At 40.6% G+C, this 24,531-nt stretch overlaps 1 protein-coding gene across 1 annotated transcript in view; it reads left to right on the top strand.

Annotated features, from left to right (window-relative positions):
• Window positions 1-323: 323 nt before the first annotated feature.
• The window catches only part of Tbca (tubulin folding cofactor A), a 53,733-nt gene continuing 29,525 nt past the window's right edge, over window positions 324-24,531 (top strand). The window contains exon 1 of the mRNA XM_032899016.1: window positions 324-439. Within this exon, the coding sequence (XP_032754907.1) occupies window positions 387-439 (53 nt within the window). The 5' untranslated portion in view covers window positions 324-386. The remainder of the gene's footprint in view (window positions 440-24,531) is intronic.

Raw genomic sequence — 24,531 nt, 5'->3', positions numbered from 1 at the left:
GACCATTTAACAACAGTGAAAACCAAAATTATTCTTGATAACAGTTTCTAGGTCACACTGTCCATTAAGCCGCTAATCCTGTCCACTTTCTCAGGAACAGAAAGTTTCTTAACTCAGGCTGTGGAGACTGAAAATAAAAGTGCAGCTTGTGTCCATAACCTGTCCAAGCACACGCGAATCAGCTGGTAGGGGACTTTGGGAGACTTCAGCTCTAGGTATCAATCAGCAGCCTAGAGGCAATGATTCCAGACTAAAGTTGGAAGGAGCAGAGTCCGAGTTGCCAGTTGCGCATGCGCACACCCTCGACACCACGCCCACTTCATCGCCTCTTCTGCGCCGGCGCGCCGTACAGTCCCGCCTCTCCTTCCTGCGGCGCCTTAGGGACCATGGCCGATCCTCGCGTGAGGCAGATCAAGATCAAGACCGGAGTGGTGAAGCGGTAAGGAACGGCCGGCGGCTCCGCGGCTTGCGCCTGCTCTTCTCTCCTCACAGCCAGGAAAGCCTGGCGGAGCGTAGGCCCGGTGCGGGTGCGGCTTCCAGGCCTCGGCGGGCGGGATGCGAGGGGCCGCACACGTTGGGCTGGCGCTGGCAGGGAACCGCCCTCGGCGTTGGCCCGACCGCCCTCGGTGCGGGACTCTGGGCGACCTCGGCGCGTTGGCCCGGCCGCCCTCCGTGCGGGACTCGGAGCCATCCTCCGTGCGTGCGGGCCGGGAGGAGGAGGGCGGCCTGCACCTAGAGGGCCTCGGCCTGTGCGCGGCTCGCTGAACTTTGAGGCGGAGTCCACCCTGGCCTGGCCTCAGGTGTACTGGACAGCGCTCAAGTTTAAGGGACGCTGAGATCACAGTCCTCACTCAGAAGACACAGTGGCGGGGCCCCGTCCTCCGACATGGCTCACTTCCAGACTTTGGGAACTGGGGAGTGAACTTGAGCACCTCTGCAAACTTCTTCCCCGAAGCTCGCCCCAGAGCTGTGGGATGCTGCCTCCCACGAGTAGGCCAGACCAGTCTTGTGATATGCCTTGATTCCCGACTGCTAGTACATACTTAAGTGCTCACTAGAACTAGTTTTGTTCAGACTCAAGAGGATCAAACTGAGGCATTCCAGGGGAAAAGATACACAGCCTCCTTACCAAGCAGATCATTCTGCAGTGGGAATAGCTTTTTCCTGTTGGCTCCTCTCTCTGCCGTTTATTGATATATTCCATCAGAGAGAGGTCAACCCATAGAGGTGAATCACTTTTTGAGATCCTGTACTAGAGTTTTAGTGCTTCAAACGGTACTTTGGAAGCTTTTATTACGAAGGCATCTAGGAAGGAGATGCTAGGAGTGGGAGGGAAATGGACAGTCTGAATTGTACCTGACTTCAAATCTTTGGTTCTGCCATCGATTTTATGTAATCTGGAACATATCAGCATTGTACAGTGCCTCTTTCATTGAATTTGGAAGATAGAACCCAAATTCTCCCTGCATTCAGGTTTTGGAAGAAATACCTGCTATGTTATTTGATACAGTGTGTGTCAAGTAAACACGATACACTGTAAACATTTTGCTCGGTAATATATTTAGTGCATTTTTCAGAATGTGGGGGAAGGCATGCTTCAGGTTAGCAGAGCAAGCAAATGAAGCAAGCCTCCTTATTATAGCTGAGGTGCTGTGGTAGAACGTTAGATTTTGTGATAATAGGAAGGGAATAGGATATCTATAACACAAGATACAAGTAATCCACCACCCTCAGCCTATGGTTCTGTTCTATGTTGCCACACTTTCTTTGGCTGTGCCGTTTCCTTTAGCATTTCGTCTATTTTGCAGAAAAGTAAATATAAGAAATGATTTCTAATGTTTTCTCACTAATAATAATACCTCCTTGATATTCATCACCTTCACGATCTATATCCTATACTAGAAATTTATTTAGTTCAAGTAGTTATAGCCTAGCAATACATATGCTACAGAAAGTTCTTAAGTAATTAAGAACTAACTTGTGAGACGTTCACAAATCCTCAGATGCCTACATAAATTGCCTGGAGGTAGATATAGGTTTGTTTGCAGACTAATAGGACATTAGCAAAGTTTACCTTTGGTATTCATATTTCAACAAGTTAATTTTTATGAAACTCATAATTTACCGTAATCTCAAATTGTCTCTGAAATTACTGAATGTGTATCGTGAATCTTTCCTTCCTGGCCTTTAAGTGTAGCATTTCTTCCTACATACTGTAAAACAGGGACATACACTTTTTTTTTTTTTTTTTTAACAGACTTAATTCATTTATTTTTCTTGTATAAAAACCCTATGTGGTAGCCACAGCTGGAGCCTGGGTCCTCTGAACAGAGACTCTGGTGTGGGTTTTCACAAGATGGTCAGTGAATTCCTGATAAGGAGACTTGGTGAACACAGTCTCTTTCCAGAGGTCAGGGGTCAGGTAGCTGTAGGTCTTGGAGATGGCATCAAAAATGGCCTTGGCAAAGTTGCCCAGGGGTGGCAGTGCAGCCCCTGGCTGAAGTGTAGCAGTCATCCATACCGACCATCATCAGTTTTTCCAGGAAAGACAATGCCAGTGCCTCTGGGGGGGATTGTCACTTATGGCACAGTTCTTTGCCATTGTTCCCAAGTAGCCTTCCAAGCACTGGGACAATCGAAGCTTGGCCAGGATGATGGCCCCTCGGATTGGCTACCTCCTTGGAGCACTTTTCACCAAGACCAGCGTGGCCATTGTAGTCCCCAATAGACAAAGGCCTTGAACCTGGTCCGCTGGCCAGCCCGAGTCTGACTGGCATGATTTTCAGAACTTCATCCTTTAGAATGCACCCAGGAAAAAAGTTCTCCATCCTCCAAGGACTGATCTTCATGTCCTTAACCAGGATCCACCCTTGTCTTCAGCTTTACCTCCCACGTACCATGACCCACGGCCCACCCATGACCCCCCTAAGGCCGCTGCCGAATCCTCCGCGGAAGGCGCCGCGGCCTCCTAATCCTGGGCCCCCGGGTCCTCCGGGCCCTCCCGCTGCACCGGCGTCATCCGCCATTTGGTGTTTTCCCGAAGAAGCGGGACATACACTTTTAAACTTAAAATTTATCCTGTACTTGTTTGTTGCTTACATTTTATCCTGCTGTATACTGTCTACATCCATAAGTGTTACTTCCTCATTTTTTCCTGAAAACTTATTTTACTATGATTCTATCTTCAGTCTTGAGGCGGAATTCTACATTTTCTCTCATCCAGAGGAGAGCGTAGATGAGCAGACATGAATTGTCGGGGAAGAATGATTGTGAGCCTTCTGTGTATATTTACGTTTTTATAATGAAAGGGCTTAAAGGGTATGCTGCTGTTTTTCCCTTCTCCGAATTTAGTTTCAGAGACTTCTTAGTTTTGTGATTCAAGAGTGGTCTTGCTTTTATGAAAGGGATTCTGTTCATTGGGTTTGTTGTATTTTATAAAAATTGCATTTATTTGTTTAATTGCTTTATTTATTTACTCTGTGTTGGGAGTGTGCTTATGCCATAGCAGAGGTATGGAAGTCAGAGGACAGGTTTCAGAAGTTCACTCTTTCTACCATGTAGGACTGGGATATCAAACTTAGGTTGTCAGACTCGCCAGCAAGTGCCTCTTTCTGCTGAGACATCCTCACCAGACCTAGGCATTTGTTTTTTTGTTTTTTGTTTTTTTTAAGATTAGTTTCAAGACCAGCTATTCTCAACTGTTATTTTTCAATTTTTCTGTAATTACATTTCTCTTCAGAAGTCACAAGCTTTATTTGGAAGAAATGGTTTGAAGTCATCTTTCATTAGCCCCAAGTCATTTAGATTTCCTCAAAGTGGAGAACCACTGGAGTTTATACTGTAGGGAGTTTATACTGTAGGTTTCTGTCCTAGGGCTCACTGGCTCTGTTAGACTGTGAAGTTTCTCAGCTACAGCAGTTGTGATTCAGTCCCCTGTGGTGGAGTTAGGACGGAATCTGAGCAGAGATGGAGAGTTAAGCATCTGGAGGTGAGCAGTTAGGCAGATGGTGGTTGGCATCAGGGAGATAATGCAGTGACACCAGCTGGGCGTTGGGGAAGGCAGACTAATGTGTGATGATTCAGCCAGTATTTTAAATGGAAACAAAAGCGAGTTTCAGGGGAAGCACCTTAGCTGGTGTCTTAATTACTGTTCTGTTGCTGGCAACAGATACCATGACCAAGGCAACTTTGAAAAGGAAGTTTTTAATTGGGGCTTTGTTTACAGTTTCAGAGGGTGCGTCCTTGACCATCATGGTGGGAACAAGGCAGTAGGTAGACAGGCATGGCGCCAGATCTGAGAGGTTAAATCTTACAGGTTAGAGACTGAGAACACCAGAGACTGGGCCTACGGTGGGCTTTAAACACTTCAGAGCTTGCCCTCAGTGTCACACCCCTCATACAAGGCTCAAAACAGCTCCAACAAGCATTTAGATATGTGCACCTATGGGGGTAGATTCAGACTACCACAGGTGGAAAATAAGCAAGTTACACAGTGCCCACCTAGGGAATGTTACCTTATACAGTAACAGCCAGAGGAGGGTATGGGGAAGAATCCACTCATGGACTGCTGGACAGCAGTGAGGCCGGCCTGGTGCAGAGCCTCTGAGAGTATGCCCTCAGTCAGAGGGGCTACTTCTCTGGTTAGGGTTATTCAGGCTGTGGGAATAGACTTGTGCATTAGATATGAGTAGTTACAGGACATTTCTCTGAGTAATCAACTTTGCTAATGTGTGACCCATACAGAGCATTTCTAACTGGAGAATCTGAAATTCAAAATGTTTAGAATGCTGATATGATATTCAACAGTTCAGATTGGGGGCACTTCCAATTTTGGAGTTATAGATGTTCAATTGGTAAGGTTTATATAAACAGTCCAAAATCTGAAAAGCTTTGGTTTGAAATGTATTTGGTCCCAAGCATTGAGTGGTACTTGGACAGCAGTGGGTGTTGTTGGTAGATTTAGTTACTATATGATGTTGTGGTAGTTAAAATTGATATGGTTAGTTACTTAGTATTGCTATGTAAACACCACCACCAAAACTAGCTTGAGTAGGACAGATTTATTTCATCTCCTGGGTAACAGTCTGCCACAGTGGGAAGCCAAGGCGGTAACTCAGGTAGGAAAGAACCTGAGGCAGGTGAGGCAGGCCATGGCGGGAGTGCTGCCACTGGTTTGCCTCACCTGGCTTGATCTGTCTGCTTTCATATACAGCCCAGGGCCACCTGTCCAGAGGTGATGCTGCCCTGGGCTTGGTATCCTCATGGTTAACCATGAAAGTGTTACAGGCCAGTCTGATGGAGACAGTTTCTTAATTGACTTTCCCTCTTCCTGGGTGACCCTAGTGTGTCAAGTTCATAAAAACTAGTTAGCATAGTCTGGCTGGCTCTTTTTAAAAAGATTTAAACTTTTTTTTTTTTTTTTTGTGGATTACGAGATTATAGATATCTGATGTGTCACAGCTAATCTGGCCAACCTCTCAAAGAATGACCAAATAATATTCCCAGTTTTTGTCTCAGTGCAGATCTGTAAAATTACTATCATCTGTCTGGTGTCTGTCCATTGATACACGGGTGGCATCTATGGCCCTAATTTTTTTGGACAGGAGTTTCCTAGGATGTGGAACATTCTCTGTCAAAACTTGCGACATCTCAGGTAAACTAGGTTGATAGATCGTCTTCTCTGTCTCCCATATCTGTACTTTGTAAATATAATTTATTTGAAAGCTGTTAGTGGTACACTTATAAACTATCACTCTGTAAACATCAGGCCTTACTTAATTTAAAATGTGTGATATAAATATAAATCTTTACCATAGTAGCTTTTTCTACATAATTATTTAGAAAGTATTTTCACTAAAGTGGAGGAAAATTTGGACTTGTTTTACTGACTCTGTGTCAAGATGTAGTATTTTAGCTAAGCAACTTTCATCTGCTCTACTTTTCCAAGCAGGATTTGTGTTTATAAAATAAGTGTTTTTAGATATGTCATAAATTCCAAGAGATTCTACAAGGAAAAATGTCTTAATCTTTAATATAAAACGTGACTTACAACTTTAAAGCCAACTGTTAGTAACACCTAATGAACTAGGCCTCTGTTGGTGAACTAATTAATTAAAAATACTTTTTTTTTCTTTTCTTTTTTTTTCGGATCTGGGGACTGAACCCAGGGCCTTGCACTTGCTAGGCAAGTGCTCTACCACGGAGCTAAATCCCCAACCCCTAAAAATACTTTCTTAAATATATCTTTTTTTATAAACATTTTAGATTGGTAATAGCTTAAAATCCAGTGTGAACAAAGAATGTTAGAATATTAGGAATTCGCTGACGTTGTCCCATAGTTTTCCTCTGATTCAATGAAAGTGACACTGGTGGATTAGGAGGAGGCTAGGACAAGTCGCACTGCGATTGTGTTGCTTTAGCTGTAACAGTGTCTTAACACTCTTGTTAAATGTAGCTGACACACCATAATTACAGATCTACAGGCCCGATTATAGAATTTTACATCAGGACCCTGTGGGGACAGTATATTGATTTTTTTTTCCTTAATAAAGCCTTGTTTCCAAACTGCGCCATCTTCCAGAGTTTGTATATACCTACATTTGTGGTTGTCTATATACATACACACATTATATGTTACAGAGCAGGACCTGGGACCAAAGTGTAAATAAGGAGCTTTGTAGGTGACTCCTCAACGCCTTGCTAGCTTTGTCTTTCCCTTTTCGCTCTCTTGTACCAAAGGCTTTGAGTCAGTCAACCAGAGTGGTCAGTGTCTTACCTTAGAATTTACCTTTGAACTTTAGCCCTGTTTGGAAGATTGGTCACCAGTTGTCCATGTCATGGTCAGAGGCAGTGTCAGCGTGGAATGCATGTGGTCAGCTCCTCACCTCGCCTGCCTGCCGCTTGGCAAGCAGAGCTAGTAACCTGCAGCCATGTCTCTTCAAGCTGCGAAGGGGAAAGCCAAGGCTACTCATGGTCATGATTTTCCCAGCACAGAATACGTTCTGCAAATTGGCTTGAGATGTCAAGGGTCTTTTACTCTCTTGTTTGCTTGCTCAGCCGCTCCCCCATTTGTATCTGTGCTCAGGGTACATGCATATATGAATGTGCGCGAATGTGCGTGCGTGCGTGCGTGCGTGTGTGTGTGTACTCTGTGTTTTCATTGTACATGTTATTTGGTAGAAATCTTGAGACTCTAGTAAGGTTACAAAATTATGCTAATAGAGCATTTCTAGAATATAGACTAGAAAGATAGAATATTGATGCTTAAATGTATGACCTTTCTATTCTAGTTTGTCATTTCTAACAGTACATTTATAGAACACCATAATGTCTTGTTAGGCTGGTTTTATGTACCTATAGAACTCTGATATTTTTTCTTGGTATTTTGTCATGGATCTGGCTGAGTCTCAGAATTTCTTACCATCTTTGAACCGTCTGGTATGAAAGTTCTTTGCCATGAACAAATGAATACGCTTCCTCTGTGAGCTTTTGAACTTGATCTAATCGGTAATTGAAAGGCACGGACAGTGGTTTACTGCATAATAATCACTCTAGTTGTTTCTGCTGTGGAAGGTAACAGACGGAACCCCAGATTCCACTCACCACATAGCACTTCTAGGACCCTAGGAAAGTTACCTAGCCTTTGGAACCCCATTTTCCTAGCTGAAAAGTGGGATTGGCAGCCAGCCGTATGGTTTTCATGTTGTTATTAGGGAAACTGAGTAAGGAAAGTGTGAATCACCTAGCTGAAATGCCGATCGGTAGTGAAGGCTCAGTGTATCCTAACCCATGTCATTCACCTCTGTCTTGGTATGTGCTCTTGTAACAAAACAGTCTGAGACTAGGCAGTTTACAAAAACAGGAATGTGTTTTCACAGGTCTCCTTTTTGACACCAAAGTGGCACCTTGAGCACTGACAAGGACAAGGAAAGGTCCAGCCATGTGTGAAGCACTTTGTAAGATTGCTGATCAGATCTAAAGGCCTCACTCCTTAAGATGCTTTGATGATTATTTCAATAGAAAGGTAGGAAGGCCACAAACCGGCCATAGCATGATAGACACCGTCAAGGACTTAAGGTAGAACGGCTGCGGATCCCAGGACAGAACCTAGAACTTGGTTGTTTTTTTTAAATTGTGATAAAATCTTAGTTCTCAGTTACTTGGCCAATGTCTGACTGGTTTTGGAGAGGGAAAGAGTATGAGACTTGCAAGGTTGGGTAGTTTCTATCCTGTGGTGATGGCATTCTGTTAATTGCTGAGGTGGTAATTCTCTGGTTCCAAACCCCAGCAAAACTTGTATTTTTGGGTTCTTTTGGTTTTTTTGTTTTTAGTAGAACAAACACCTTTTTTCCATATCATTAATTCCCACTGTTCACATGTATTTGTGTATGATTTGAGAGGAGAGCCCGTGTGGAGGTCAGGACAACTTTATGAAGTCCTTTTGTTCCACTCACATGAGGGTTCCAGGAATCTAACTCAGATCACCGAGCTTCCTCAGCACGCACATTCACTCTCGGTATCACCTTGCCCTATTCCTACCATTTTAAAGGCAGATTATACTAGCTATAGATTCTCCTCACTGTTTTGTTTTTAACTGAATTCTCTGGTTGTTGAGAGACCTGTGCCAAAGAAGTATTTTATGGCCCTCTTAATGTGCCCTATGTGTTCATGTTCTAACCAGGCCCATTACAAACTTGGGTAACGAATAACAAAGCAAGTAGACATCAGTGTTCTCAGTCTCTAAATAATGCTGCTATACTTGAATATACTATTCAGAGAATAGTGAAAAGCTATTCTCTGAAACAACCATACTGTACTGTACTCTATAAAATCTTTGAAGCCCATAAGTCCACTGAAGTGCATTTAAACTTAATACAGTAGTATAATTTTGATATCTCATGTTAAAATCTAAGTGTTCTACATTATGCTAAAAATATATAAAGAATTTTATAAGGCTGAGAAGTTCTTACCTTTATAGTAGTCAAAGAGATAGTGTTTATGGCTTTCATAAAATAGGCGTGTTATTTGCCAGTTTGGTTAAGAAATGGTAGAAACTAAAAAAGTTCATGTGACAGGGTTCCAGCCCAACAGTCTGGAACTGTTTACTTATAACGAAAAGTAGAAGACGTAGAAATGAGGAAAAGAGAGAAACTGTGACTGTAACTGTTTTCCTTCATTCAATATGCGTTCTTTAAGATGGCATGATGTCAAACATCATATAAGGGATTTACCTAAAAACTAGTAACTTTAAACATTGTTTTAATGTTAGAAATGCTAATCTGTTTTGTCTTAGTTAGGGTTTTACTGCTGTGAATAGACACCATGACCAAGGCAACGCTTATAAGGACAACATTTAATTGGGGCTGCCTTACAGGTTGAGCGGTTCAGTCCATTATCATCAGGGTGGGAGCATGGCAGCATTTAGGCAGACATGGTGCAGGAGGGTTGAGAGTTCTACATCTTCATTTGAACACCTCTAGGAGAAGACTGGCTTCCAGGCAGCTAGGATGAGCATCTTAAAGCCCACACCCACAATGACACACCTATTCCAAGAGGGCCACACCTCCTAATAGTGCCACTCCTTGGACCAAGCATATATAAACCATACATCCGTTATAGGCTCACTCTTCCAGGTTTTAAAAAGAAATAGAGGTTAGAGAAATTGTTCAGTTGACAAAGTTCCTTCCATGTAAGCCCGAGGATCTGTGCTTAGACTCCAGCATCAATGGAAAAAGCAGGCATAGCTACATGCTTTTCTGTAATCCTGGTGCTGGGGATGGGGAGACAGGAGCGTCTCTGAGGCTTGATGGCAGCCAGGCTACTGAAAGCAGTGAGAGATGCTGACTCAAAAAGATATGCTTGAGAGGGATAGAAGAAAACACCTGACATCAACATCAGACCTCCACACACATGCACATTAATGCACACATGCACACAAGCACATTTATTTTTTTATCTTTTTTGTTTTGACACATCATTTTTTATCTTTTTTGACATACCTAATAATGGAGCACAGCTATATGTATATGTATATGTATATATATAATTTATCTGTCTATTAGAGCTTTCAAAATTTGATTTTAAATATGTCATTAAATATTATCATAAGTTGTTACTTACTTTTAAAGTTTTAAGTGATATACATGAAAATTGCCCCACTAATTGTGTACCAGGTTTCAATGCTTGTATATATCGCATAATGTTCAAATCAAGGCTCTTCATCCTTTCTCTGAGCCTTTTGATGTACAGTGTATCATTGCCCTCTGTAGTCATTCTTCTGAACAGTAGCACACAACAGAGCTAGCTACTTATGCCTGTGTGATTTAGTGTCCATTGCCACAGACTGTTACTGCTGTTTTCAAAGCATAAGAGTAGTAGGATTGGGGCTGGAGAGATGACAGTGACATAGTGAGAGAAAGACCTATCTCTGTGTTACAGAGAATTTTTGTTTCTCAAAGCAACGTTCCATTCCTTAGAATGGCTGGTCACTAAGCCAGACCAGAAATTTTCAGAGTGTTCTGCTGATTCCTTGGAGTTTCTAAGCCTTTTCTGTAAAGTAGAGGTTATAAAAATGCTAGGATGTATTTGCCTTTTTCAAATTCAAATCCAAGTGGGGGTGGGTGGGGAGAACATGTGTTTGTTTTTCTTGGACACCGTCTACCCTAGAGACTGTCGCCGAGGCTCAGATTTGGCGATGCTGGCAGCACCTGAGACCGACCTAGCAGTTTTTCACTTGGGTTCTGGGGAATTGAACTCAGATTCTCAAGCAAGCACTTGCTGACAGAGCTACTTCTGCAGCCTTCTTTTTCGTGTTCATTTGCTCATGAGTGTTCCACGAGTTTTCCCAGGGGTTATGCAATATGACAATGGATTGGATGTAGAAACAGGTATGAGAATCTGGTTACTTCTGTTAATTTAAACAAACATGCAAAAATGTAAAGTGCTACCGTTTTCACTATTTGCTTTGAAGAAATAGAACTACTTTTTATAAAATTGTTTATTTTGACATAATAGTATTTTACTTATGAGTAATGTCTGTGTGTATAGTGTACATGTGAGTGCGTTTGCAGGATGTTGGGCATCTGCTCTGTCACTCTCTACTTTATTCCTTTGCACTATCAGCTCCCTGACTTTTGGCTTCAGTGGTCTGTCTTTCTCCCTTCCCCACCCAGCCCTGGAGTGTAGGTGCGTGCTGTGTGGCTGGCAGGCATGGAAACTCAGGCCCTCATGCTTCTGCAAGGAGTGCTCTTACCCACTGTGCCTTCTTACCAGTCTTTTTTTGGGGGAAAGAGGGTAAGTGAATTAAATATAATCTTTCCTAATTTAAAAGTGAATGCCAAGGTATTTCTTATGTTTTCTGTTTCAGTTTATGATATATTCATTACTAACAGATTTATATAAACCATACTTCTGTGTGGTCCTCAGTAATTTTTTAGTGTAAAAGTATTTTGAAATTTAAGAGTTTCAGAACCACTATACTAACTCAGTAAAGCAGTTGTCACCTGGAGATCAACCTCGTGATTCTCATCAGAGAGATTTAGGCAGGCGCTGAGGAATTTTAGACTTTACAAGTCCTGTGGAATTTCTTTTCATGTGTTCCTCTAAAAAATGCACTGTATAGTTTTGTGAATTCTCATTGCTCAAGACAGTTCTTCATGTTTACATAATATCATTATATTATATGTTATATGTTATATGAATAACAGGAACCCAACGAACAGAAATAATGATAACTAATTTTGTGCTGCCCCCCCCACAAAAAAGCTTATTGTCTTGCTTTTTTGTTTAGTCTATCATTTGTATCTTGCTAAAATAGATCAAGTTCTAGTTCTGTTTTTTTTTTTTTTAACTTGGTAGGAAGTGCATCTTAAGAGACTTATTTTTTACTCTGTTAGTAGATAAAGGCGTAGTTTTGCAGATGTATACAGTGTATTTGTTTGTTTTGGTGGTTGTATACTGTTCCATTGTGTGGTCCTACAGCTGATCCATTTCTGTACAGGGGAGTATTTGGGCTGCTGTATTATTAACAGTGTTTCTGTGTCCCTCCCAGGCCTCTTTCAAGATGGAAGTTCTTTCTGAGTATATACCCAGAAGTAGGGTTGTTGGGTCCTAGAGTATTGAATTTTCTGTTTTATATAAATGCTGTCCAGGGCTGGAGAGAGGGCTCAGAGGTTAAGAGCACTGACTGCTCTTCCAGAGGTCCTGAGTTCAACTCCCAGCAACTACATGGTGGCTCACAACCATGTGTAATGGGATCTAGTGTCCTTTTCTGGTGTGTCTGAAGACAGCTACTGTACTCAAATAAATAAAATAAATAACTCTTTAACCACTGCGACAGTGTACTCATATGCATAAATAAATCTTTTAAAAAATGCTATCTTAGCTTGGGCCACTCTGAAGGGCCACAGACAGGTGGCTTAAAACAATAGAAACACCAGCCACTTTCTTGAACATCCAGACAATAAGGCTGCTCTTAAGAGTTGGTCAGAAGCTCAAGGACTGCCTGCCGTTCCTAGACCATCTTCCAGCCTTAGATCTCACTTGCCCAACAGCAAATGGCTTATTTGGGAAAAAGTAGCGGGCATCCCCATCACAACTGACTCTGGGAGGGAAGAACTCTTCTCCCCCAGCCTTATATTGTAGTCTGTTGTTAAATCACCTGCTCAATTCTGTAAGTGAACTGGGGAACAATTAAAGAAATCTTACCACTCAACTGTGCCTTTTGTACATTTGTGAAAAGAATAGTTGTAGTAATTTATTTTTAAAATGACGTTTCGCTGTGTTGGTCAGGATGGTATCGTGAAACGCCTGTGCACCAGTGATCCTCCTGCTTTTGTACCAAGTAGCTGTGATAGTAGACCACTATCTTTATTTAATTTTAACTTTAGATTTATTTATTTTAATTTGCGTATGAATGTTTTGCCTGCATATACATATATGTGTCATATACGTGCTTGGTGCTCATGGAGGTCAGAAGAGGGTGTCAGATCTCCTGGAACCAGAGTTACAGATGGTTGTGAGCCATCCATCTTGTGTATTTTGGGAACTGAACTCAGGTCCTCCGGAAGAGCACACAGCTCCTTAGCCTTCTTTCTTATCTAATTCAGTGTTCTGTGATTGGGAGAGTGAAAAAGAAGAGAGAGCCGGAAGGACAGATAACCTTGGAACCCCAACCTTCTACTCCTAATAGTTCTTCCTCTCCTCTGTCCAACCCCTGATACTTTAGCTTCTAGAAAGATTGTAATGATGTGGGAGGCTCTCCTTGGTTGGAATTCAGAGTTTCTTCTCATTATAGAAACATAGTCAGATAAGGTATACATGTAATTCAGTGAATGGTGTTTCATTAGTTCCCTCTCCTCAACCTTTTGTTTGTATTGTTTGGTTTTTGTTTGTGTGAGACAGTCTAACTAGTAGCAGCCTAGTTGAGTCTTGGACTCCTGGATGCTGGGCTTAAGCTGAATCTTGCTGGAGAACACTACGCCACATTGTCTGATGACTTGTATCAAGTTTGTCTTTCTCCTGTCTTACTCTGATGTGACTGTCAGCAGTTAGTATGTCTCTGACTGCTCCTGACAGCTTCTGCCTGCATGTTTGGTTCCTTTCGTTAGTGCTATTACTTTAAGTAACCTAGGCTACGTGTTCATTTCTAGGTAGTGATGTCAAGTATAAAATCATCAGAAATCTGATTGCTTACTTGGCTAGATTCTCTGAGCTACCATACTTTTTTATATTAGTTTCTGTTAGCATGTAGGTTCTATGAAGTCATGTACATATTCCCAAAGACTTAACACAGAGTAAAAGTTGTTATAAGTATCCTAAGTTGAATGAATACCTTCTAAGATCTCAAGTTCCTAAGAGAATTAGTGCTCAGTCTATAAAATCCCAAAGGTGTAAATAGACGTTCACTGAGATCCACACCTAACCCATTGGTTGTCCAACTTCCCCACTGGAGCCAGCATAAATTAGTGTCTCCCCTGACCCTACTCACGTGTGTGTGTGTGTGTGTGTGTGTGTGTGTGTGTGTGTGTGCGCATGCAGAAGGGCTTGGTGTTGGCGTGTACCCGTGTTCCGTGTGGCTTTATTTTTCGTGTTCCGTGTGGCTTTATTTTTCACGTACTTTGCATTTAGAACATAAAGAGTAGCCTCATTCCCTTCTATGGCGGCAGGTACTATGTAGGTATATTCCAGTTTTAACTTTAATAGGCTTTAAAAATGTTATTTCCAGTACTTTGCTCTTGGAAAGTTTTACAGTAAATATCCTTGTATGCATATAGTTAACTATATGTGTAGAATGAGTTCATACAAGTAAAATTGCTGGTTCAAAAGTATATGTATTTTAAGTATTGGGAGACATTGATAAATTGCAATTGGAAGAGTATAGCAATTTGTAGTTCTTCTACGAGAATTGACTTAATAGAGGATTTTACTACCGTGTAACTTAATGTACTTGTCTATAGAACATGAAACTGTAAAGCAGTATAAAATGCCCAGCATGTTTAGCTTTTTGTTTGTATGTTTATGTTTTGAGAAGTACCTTCTACATGGATGAAAAATGTCAGGACCTGTGAATATGCTCAGTTACTTATATGTATTTCATTTCTGAATAAGTTCACAGGAGGACACAGTTTCCTTCTTTTAGAAATAGGTGATTGAGGAGTCTCTATTTCTCAGTGTCCTGCAAAAAACATCGATAATGACTTTGCTCAGGATTACCCTGCTAATTATACAAACAGCAAGGGTTGGGGATATTTTGCTCTGAGTCTTAGAATTTACTCAAAATTTAGACCTTAAAGCTGTGACTTCAGCAGACTTCTGCCCTAAGTTATTTTTCTATTTTATTGTGCTGTGTCTTTGTGGTGATGGGGATCAAATGCAGGGCTCTGCATGCCAGACAGTCAGTAGTTATGAACTTCAGCTTTAGGACAGTGAATGGCGGTAGCTGAAGATCATGTGTTATAATTGAAAATAAGTAAGCAGCAATTGTTCTTGGGAGAATTTGCACATTCATTGCTTTAGTTACTACAAGATTCATTTTATTTTTTCCCTTTGATGAGAATTTGGAGAGTACTTTGATATTTTTAAACATTATAGAATAAGCCAGGCATAGTGGTAGCCTGCAATACCAACTTTCTGACCAAAAAAGACACTTGAGCCCAGGAGTTCAAAAGCAGCAACATGGGAAACAGTGAGAACTCATTTCAAAAACTAAGTAACAACAAAAATCATAATGAATGAAGTACAACATAAAATGCAGAATCTAATATCTAGATATACAGAGCTAAACTTTGAGTTCATGTTTCAGACATGATTGTCAAAGTATCTCTCTGGCCAAATAGAATAAGAAGCAGCAGACAAAACTTTAAAAGACCAATAGCCCCTTGCTAGCACATTGCTAATAAGGACTAATAGGTACTTAAACTGATGGAAGTGATTCAGACAACAGCACATTAACCCCCTACTGTGCCCTGTTTTAAGCTGTTAATAGGCATTAGCCTTTTAGAGAATGACTAGCACTTTCATATTCATTTCCTGAGCCTTTGGTACAGGAGTGAACTGAGAGCTGCTTGCTGTGTCTGCTTCTTCCAGAACACTTGGAAGATTGCTGCCTGCTGCCAGCTTGGATTCCCTGTGCTCTTAGTGTTCTTGGTGCCATGGAACTAGTTTTGCTTGGCATGTGTTTTGATGGCTGACAGTTTTGTGTAGAAGTCACTTGAGAAATAGAGGTAGGTGTGCTTTTTTCTCACAGAGGATGTTACATGTAGGAAGTAATGGTTTTTAGATTTTTTTTAAATTACTGTAGGAAGGCAGTGGTTTCTTTTCAATATTTTTCAGATCTCTATAAAATTTTAAGTAATCGATTTACCCCAAAAATGAATCAAATACTTGAAAAATATCACCCATGAATATATGTGTATTTGAGGAGAGTTTTAAAAGTGTAATTTTCTTAAAAATATGTTAAGTGACCTTTAATGCCAGTTCTCTATAAGTTAGACTACTCTCTTGAGTTTGTATTTATGTGCATTATTTTAAAATAGGTGTTTTATGTTTCAATAATAATTCCCAGTGTAATGCAATAGTTAGGTTAGACCAGCAAAATGCCTCAACAGGTAAAGAACTGTCAAGATGGACAACCTAAGTTCAATCCCGGGAGCCCAGATGGTGGAACAGACCCGAGTTGTCCTCTTACCTTCATACGTATGCTATGGGCATACACATATGTATGCGTATACCATATATGTTTATTAAAGACATTTGAAAACAAAGAATTAGCTTGGTTCCCCAACCCCCACCCCAAGCAGAATTTCTCTGTGTAACAGAGCCCAGGCTGTCCTGGAACTTGATTTGTAGACCAGGCTGGCCTTGAATTCAGAGACCCACCTGCCTCTGCCTCCCAAGTGCTAGGACTAAAGGTGTATGCCACCACACCTGATGAATTAGTTTGATTTTAGAAACAATTTTATCTTGAAGAAGCTGTAAATGATAAACAGGTTGGCTGGATTAGATGAAAATGTAATGTGTGATTTGAATAAATTCAGAGTTTGGGGGCTTTGATACTTCTTTTAAGTATTTAAGTCTTTGTAGTCGCATCCTGTCACTCCAGGGAAGCCTCCATTTCAATAGCCCTCCCCTCACTCATGAGACCTCTGGTTAGATCACTTTGGAATTCATCTTTCTTTATTAGCGTTCCCTTTTAAAATTCCATTTCTTGCTGGGCAGTGGTGGCCGAAGTCTTCAATTCCAGCACTTAGAAGGCAGAGGCAGGTGGATCTCTGAGTTTGAGGCCAGCCTAGTCTACAGAGGGACGTCATCTTGAAATATCAAAAAAGTAAAAATAAATAAAAAATCCACTGTGAGTTTGCCTGTGAGCTTTTGATTGTTGTGTCATGGCTTTCTCTTCGGCAGCAGAGTCAGCTCCAGGTCTGTCTGCTCTGTTCTCACGTGGGTCACCGTCCTGCTCAAAACTGCACACACGCAACCCTTGATCTCTCTTTGCTCAACAGAAACTGGTTTGAAGTGTGTGTGCAAAGTTTGGTATTGAGACTTCATTGCTGGTAATTTCTTTCAGATTTTAATTGGATTTTTCTCTCCTGTTGAATCAGGATGGTTGGTGTTGATTTTGTATTCCAGCCTATGTCTAATGTGATCCAAATCAGCTTTCTAGAAGTAGGAGGTTTTCTTCATTTCCCACCTACTACCAGTTCCAGCTTCCTGACCTCTGACCTCTGCCTCATAATTTGACTTTTTATTTTTTGAGGCAGAGTCTCACGTATTCTAGGCTGGTCTGGAACTTAATAATTAGTCAAGGATGCCCTTGACTTCTGGTCCTGCTGCTGCCTCAGAAGAGCTGAGATTAAGGCCTGTGCCTCACACATGTTTAAATTTTGCAGTGGTAGAGTTCAAGCAAAGGGTTTCTCAAAAACTTGGCAAGCACTCTTCCAGTTGAGCTACATCCCCTGGCCTAGTATTTGACTTAATTAAGGTAATGATTAACATTAAAGTTAGTATGGAACTTTAATTGTTTTAATTTTGGCTAAGATTGGCATTTTAATTAGAATCAAATTTATATAGTTATAACAGTCACTCTTCAAAAAAAATACATCCTATAATGTTAAACTAAATTCTTTGTCTATATTACTTTTTATAATCAAATTCTTCAGTTCTGCTCGGCTGCCATTTTATAATTCAGAAATAACTGACTAGTAACATTCCATTTTGTTTGTTCTTAACATTTTGAGGTATTGTTCTTAGTCTGGGCTAGCTTCAAACTCACTGAGTAGCCCAGACTGGCCTCAGAATCTCAGTTACCTGAACTTCTCATGTGCTGAGGTGAGAGGTCTGAGCCACCACACCCAGCTCAGTGAAACCCATCTTGAGTAGCAGGTTAGAAGTGTGTCTGAAGGCTGAAATGTCCTGTCGGGAACCAAATGAGTGGAAATGCTTCGTTCTTCGTATGAAGTTTGCTACCGTAGGAGCAGAGGTAACCAGGAAATGTGAAGACATCTAAAGTCAATCCTTTCCTCAGCAGCAGGTATACAGAAGCTCATCTTTCTTACAGTTAGGCATCTATCACAGCCCTCAAAAATTCAGTCTGTCTTCCCAAGGGAAAACTGTTTTCCAAGAGAACAATTTTGAACAGTTTGGGTGGAAAGCGAGTGAGATGAGAACTCAGGCCTCCCCACCAGCTGCTAATACCACAACTTGTCCAGACCATGGTGCGCTCTCTGAGCCCAAGCTTGCCTCACTGCATTTATTTCAGCAGCGGCTTATTGACCATCTACTTGTGGAAGGCACTGTGCTGAGTGTTGGCTACCAATACCAGAGCTCTCTTGTTCAGTTTTTGCCAGCAGTAACCCCCCCCCACACACACACATTCACAATACCAGCACCAGTTCTTTTGTCTTATTGTGAAAACTCAGAATGATTTCTCCCTATTTTATGGCTACAACTGTGCAACTAGTGATTGTTAGTTAGTATAGTGCTATTATAATTAAACTAAATTTGTGAATTAACTCCAATAGCAAAACCAGTCTTTAACATTGCACATAAGTATGTAGCATTCCTTGAATTACAAGTAAGGAATGTAACTTTGAAAGCAAGTGATGAGAACAACTCTGAGGAGTCAGTCACATACCACATTTATAAATTACTTAGTGAATCCCAATGGTTTCTGCATCTAGATTCTCTCCTCACTGCTTGCCTCTTTTGTTTTGGCAACATAACCAGGCATTGGAGCAGCAGTGTTAGTTAATATAGTTGAGCCTGCTTCCACTGGGATGACTTAGATAAAACAGAAGAGGTTGAGTTTTATTTGCTTAAAGGCTGAAAGGGGATAAGAGCACTTTTGAATGACTTGTACCCTGGATATATCATATTTTATAAAGGATGAAACTGGTTGTGGGGAGGTCATTGATTGTAGAAAAATGATTATCACATTGTGTTCTGGTCCTAGGAACCAATTGGGAAACACAGGAGTCCTACAATTAGGGAGTGAATTCTTTGTAAACAGAAAGCTAAGCATGGTGGTGTGACCTTGCAAGCCTAGCTCTCAAGAGTCTAAAGCTGGACATTTAAGATTTCAAGGCCAGTTTGACTGTGTATTGTATGTTCTGGAGCCATACAGCAAGACTTCACTCGGGGAAGGAGGGTAAGAAGAAGGAAAGAAATTTGATATAGCTAGATATCAAACTCACTCTCCATGTTGATATTTTAAATATCATTATCTCAGCTCACTCTAATTCTCTCCCTGTCTCTCTGTCTGTCTCTGTCTCTCTGACTCTCTCTCTTACACGCACACACACACACACACACACACACACACACACACACACACCCACTTTTTGGAGAAAGCTTTCACTAATAGCCCTAACCCAACCCTCATTTAAAGCCCTAAGCTAACCCCCATTTAATGTGTTTTAGGAATTGTAGCTTATGAACTACTTTGTAGGTTTTGTCTTGTATTGTTTAGGTGCTTAGGTTTCCAGCTGTAAAATCCTTTAGTGTTTTGTTGTCCCTCCACCCCTACCAGAGGAGCCTTTCACCTGCTACTGTGGTTCAAATGAAGGAGGAAGAGAGGAGGGGGGGGGGTTATTACTACAGCTTTTTACCAGAAAGGTGGTGACTGGACTGAGTAGCCAATTGGCTGGTTTACAACAGAAGCCAGTAAGGGAGCCCGTGGGGAGAGGAGAGTATTACTAAAGATACTGGGTATTTACTGTCTCTGCAGCCTTGGATCAGTAAACAATATTCACGCCTGTGTTGAATAGTGAATGGCCTTTATTTTATTTGGGTACTGGGTTTAGAGAGGCAAGTAACACACTTAAAGCCACATAGATAGCAAAAGTCACATCCAGGATTTGAACCCATGTAAACTAGTCTTATGACTCTAAAGCCCATATATCTTCTACCATATCACCTTATCTCTCAGGTAACATTGCAATATATGTGTTAACCTTAGAGGAGAATTAGTGACATTTAGCTGTCATTAGAATTTTATTGAGGAAAATAACAATAAAAAGCCCCATTAAATGTGAGTTGAGATAGGCATAAACATTGACTAACAGTTAAATAGTGATAGATTTAACTGTTTAGCTCCAGAGAGCTTTAAGTCTTCATGCCTCTGCTCATCTCCAAGGTGGAGGTAATCTCCTTCAGGCTGAGATGCGTGGGCTTTCTGCGTCATAAGTAGAGGAAGTGTTGAGGGGCTTTACTACTGCACCAGAGCAGATAATAAGGCAATTAGAACTGTTAAGTTGATGAAACACCAGACTGGGATGAATTATATCACGATTTACAAAGAAATGAGAGATTTTACGGCAACTTATGAGACCTAAAGAAGAAGGATATATCAGTAAGGAGAAGAGAAATTGATAGTTAAATTTCAAGAGCCGATTTATTTGGCCTGGGAAATCCTACTTGTAAGCATTTTTGAACCAGCTTCAGAATATTTTATCAGCTTTGTAAAGAAGTGGAAAATTATCAGTCTGTGGTGATTTAATTTCCTTAGTTAATAAAATGAATTTAAGATGCATTTCTTCCCCTTTTTTATTTTTCATTGTTTGAGCTGTAGTATATGCTAAGTATCCTCTAGTTCAACCCTCTTACTTTATAAATGATGAAGCTAAGACCTGCACGATATGAAGCAGTTTCCCTACCAGAAGAGCGACAGCACTGGTTAGAAGTGGAAGCCACCGCCCTCTGTTGGCTTTGTTTGCATCTGACGGAGCAGGAGCATTCACAAATGCCTTCAGATAACCTGGTGTGTGGAGTACTGTGCTTTTCCCTAAAGGTTCTATCACATACACTTACTCCATTTCTAATACTTAACAAATGCAAAATGCTCTTTTTACCAAGGTCCCCCCGTAGCTTGTTTCAGCAGGGAATGGGCTGCTTGCTGTTTTTAAGCCAAAGCTCTGTTCGTGATGGCTGACACCTACAGCGTCTGTGGTCTGGGTGTACGGAGTTATAGAGCCCTATTTTTCTTATAAGCTTTTCATGTGTGGCTATAACAACAGGAAAATGATTTATCTATAAACCTAGTTTGGTAGTCTTATGCTTTATTGTTAAAAAAGAAATTGCAATCAATAACCACATCACATGCCAAAACTATAATCAGATTAGGAAGTCTATACAACCCAGTGGATTGTATAGTTAGAATAGAGATTTGAATTGAAAACTATGGAGCTTTACATTAAATTTTACTTGTTTGGGCTGGAGAGAGGGCTCAGAGGTTAAGAGCACTGACTGCTCTTCTAGAGGACCTGAGTTCAATTCCCAGCAACCACATGGTGGCTCACAACCATCTGTAATGGGATCTGATGCCCTTTTCTGGTGTGTCTGAAAACAACTACAGTGTATTCATGTACATAAATCTTTAAAAGAATTTTTACATGTTTATTAACAGATACTTTATGAACTCATTTACCTCCAAAACCTAAATACTAACATATTCAGCCTTACAAAAAATTAAAATTTTAAAAAATTTGCAAGAAAATGGATGGACTTAGAATCTATAATATTAAGAGAGGCCATACAATCTCAGAAAAAAAAATCCCTGCATGTTTTCTCATGCAGAGTTCAGGTGTATATATACATATATATGGTGTATATATGTAAGCCAATGTACATATGTAATGTACATGTACATGTATACATAAAACGGTATAGAATGAGCAAGAAAGAAAGGCTTGGGATGAGGAAGGACTGAATGGCTATGAGTTATGAAACAGGATATAAAACTTCTCCTCTGGTGTTTTTTCTGTCGTGTATCTTTACATTTAATTATTTCCAAGATGGTATCTTCCTATGTAGACTCTCCTGGAACTTGCTGTGTTAGTTGTCCAGTCTAGTTAGGAAGTCTGAACTCCTGCCTCAGCTTTCTGAGGGGAACTGTAGGTGTGAGCCACCACACTTACCTTTAATATGCCTTTAAAAACCGAAAGTCTTTTCTAGGGTCAGGAAAGGTATGCGCATGTGTTATGGACTTCTTTGTTTAAGAGGCATCGTTTTGTTATTTCAGCTACTGACTGCCAGGTCTCTAATACCCATCTTCTGTGTGGCACCTATGCTCAGAAAGACTAGAGACACTATCTGTGTAAGCAGTCTGATTGTGAAGCATTGTCTAATCACTGCTGCCATCCAAATACACCTTTAGGTCACCGTTATTTGGCAAAGAAATCACTGTAAGAGAATTGGCCTTCTGTTTAGTGAGTTTAGCAAGCTTTCTGGAAGAGGTGTCACTTAGATCTGTGTCCGAAGTGAGTAGTGGAGTTGCGTTGGGCATAGGAAGGAAGAGTGGTCATTTCTTAGGAAAAGCAGCAAGACTCAAAATCCTTCCAAGCTCTTTTAAGAGACAGTGTAGAGAGCATGGGATGTATCATGAAAACCACACCAAGGGCTGGGGAGAGGGCTCAGCAGTTAAGAGCACTGACTGCTCTTCCTGAGGTCCTGAGTTCAAATCCCAGCAACCACCTGGTGACTCACAACCATCTGTAATGATATCTCATGCTCTCTTCTGGTGTGTCTGAAGACAGCTACAGTGTACTCACTACACATAAATAAATAAATAAATAAATAAATAAATAAATAAATAAATAAATAAATAAATAAATGAAAAAAGAAGGGGTTTAATGTCCTGACAGCTACAGTGTACTCACTACACATTAAATAAATAAATAAATAAATAAATAAATAAATAAATAAAAGAAGGGGTTTAATGTCCTGACAATTTCAGAATTCTGTAGGCATTGTTTCTGTGTGTGTCTGTTTATGATTTAAAGGCCCTCCATGAAGGCTCATTGTGGAAGAGAATGGCTGTCTCCTAGTTGCATTATGGTTTAATTTTGTTGTGTTTTACAAGTTGGATTTTTAACTTAGCAATAGCTTGATTCTTTAATGGGCTTTAATAGAGTGCTGGGTAATAGCAACGACACTTGTTATTTCTTTAAAATTAATCCCTTGGCCAACACAGAATGAACTCAGTAGTACTTGTGTAAACTTTTCGCCTCATTTTGCATTGTTTAGTCATTGTTTATGTCTTACTGGTCTTTTGCTTTTATATTTTTGTTTGGGGAGTTGTGTGTTTTTTTGAGCTTTGTTTCTTGGTTTTTTTTTTGTTTTTTTAAAGAAAAGGGCATTTAAAATGAGGTCTATGAGGACTTGAGTTAACTAATGATATCTAATAAAAGACTTGAGTTGCCTCAGATACCAGAAGAGATCATCACAGATCCACCATGTGGTTGCTCTGAGAAGTCCGCAACTCACTCTCCAACCCATAAAGTTTCTTTTTTAACAAATGAGACTCTGGGTTCCAACTCCAGAATAGGACCCTGCCCCGCCCCCACACATACACCTACCAGAAACACAACAACCCCTCCCTCTCCAATCCAGAACTATCCCTAGCTTTAATGTTTTACTCTTTTTAAAATAGCACATTGGCTGGGCATATTGGAAGTTTTGATCTCAGCACTCAGGAGGCAGGTGGAATAGTGAGTGGAGGACAACCAGGAGGACGGAGAGAGAAACCCTGTCTCAAACACAGAATGGGAGGTGGGAGACAGAGAGGGAGAGAACATTATTTTGGCCTAACTATTAGGACAGAAAATTCTCTAAATACTACATAGAGTGCTACCGATCTTAGGGATACATTAAAGTATTAGCAGAGAAACAATGAGAATTAATCTAAGAGAGTGAGAGAAACCAGCATTTAGTAGGTCATGATAAAGATGCACCAAGACACCTTTAAAAGAAGGAACCCTAGGCATATACAGCCAGACTGTAGCTGATTAACTAATTTCTACAAAAACAAAACCAAAAAGGAAACTCAAGGGAAGGTACAGAGTAGGTAAAATTACATAGTGAAGGTCTGCTTTATCTGTCTGAGTGCTGCCCAGGAGATGGGCTTTTAAAAAAAACTACACTTTGATTTGTAAGATCATCATCTTATCTCCTTTGCATACATCATAAATTATGGAAGTTTACTTTTTGGTAATATCACTTTATTTTTTCTTCCAAAAGATATGTTGTAAAGACCCAAAGCATAATAAAGCAGCCAACAAGAGCAAAAGACAGAGCTTCTGAGTCACCTTGGCTCCAGGAAAGACAAAACTCCTTCATGACAGAAGTAATCAATTTGCTTCCCTGATTCCATACTTAGCGCCCAACTTTCTGATAGGGCTGCAGTTTTCCCCTAAGTCTGTCTATCCGGGAGAGCCACCTGGCCTAACAGAAGAGACTTTGAGTGAGGTGTGAGTTTTCCCTTTGTATGTTTCAAACTTTTCATTTTCTTATGGCTCATTCTCGTTAATTATGTTATTCTTCCCATGAGGTAAGCTCAAGAGGCCAAGGAAGTAAGAAGGGCTTTCCCGAAAGTGCCCGTCCTTTAGTAAATTGTCCCCAGTATTTGCAGTGGACACGCTGACAGTCATCAGCTCCGTGGAAATTCATCCTTTGTTACCTGAATTCTTACTACATTTTCTTTAAAAAGAAAATGCAACCTTGTTTTTTACTTCGGTTTATTTTCTTGTATTTATATAA

Source organism: Rattus rattus, chromosome 3, assembly GCF_011064425.1.
Source record: "Rattus rattus isolate New Zealand chromosome 3, Rrattus_CSIRO_v1, whole genome shotgun sequence".
Classification (NCBI taxonomy): Eukaryota; Metazoa; Chordata; class Mammalia; order Rodentia; family Muridae; genus Rattus; species Rattus rattus.
The sequence above is the reverse complement of the archived record's forward strand: the minus strand, read 5'-3'. Positions and strand labels throughout refer to the sequence as shown.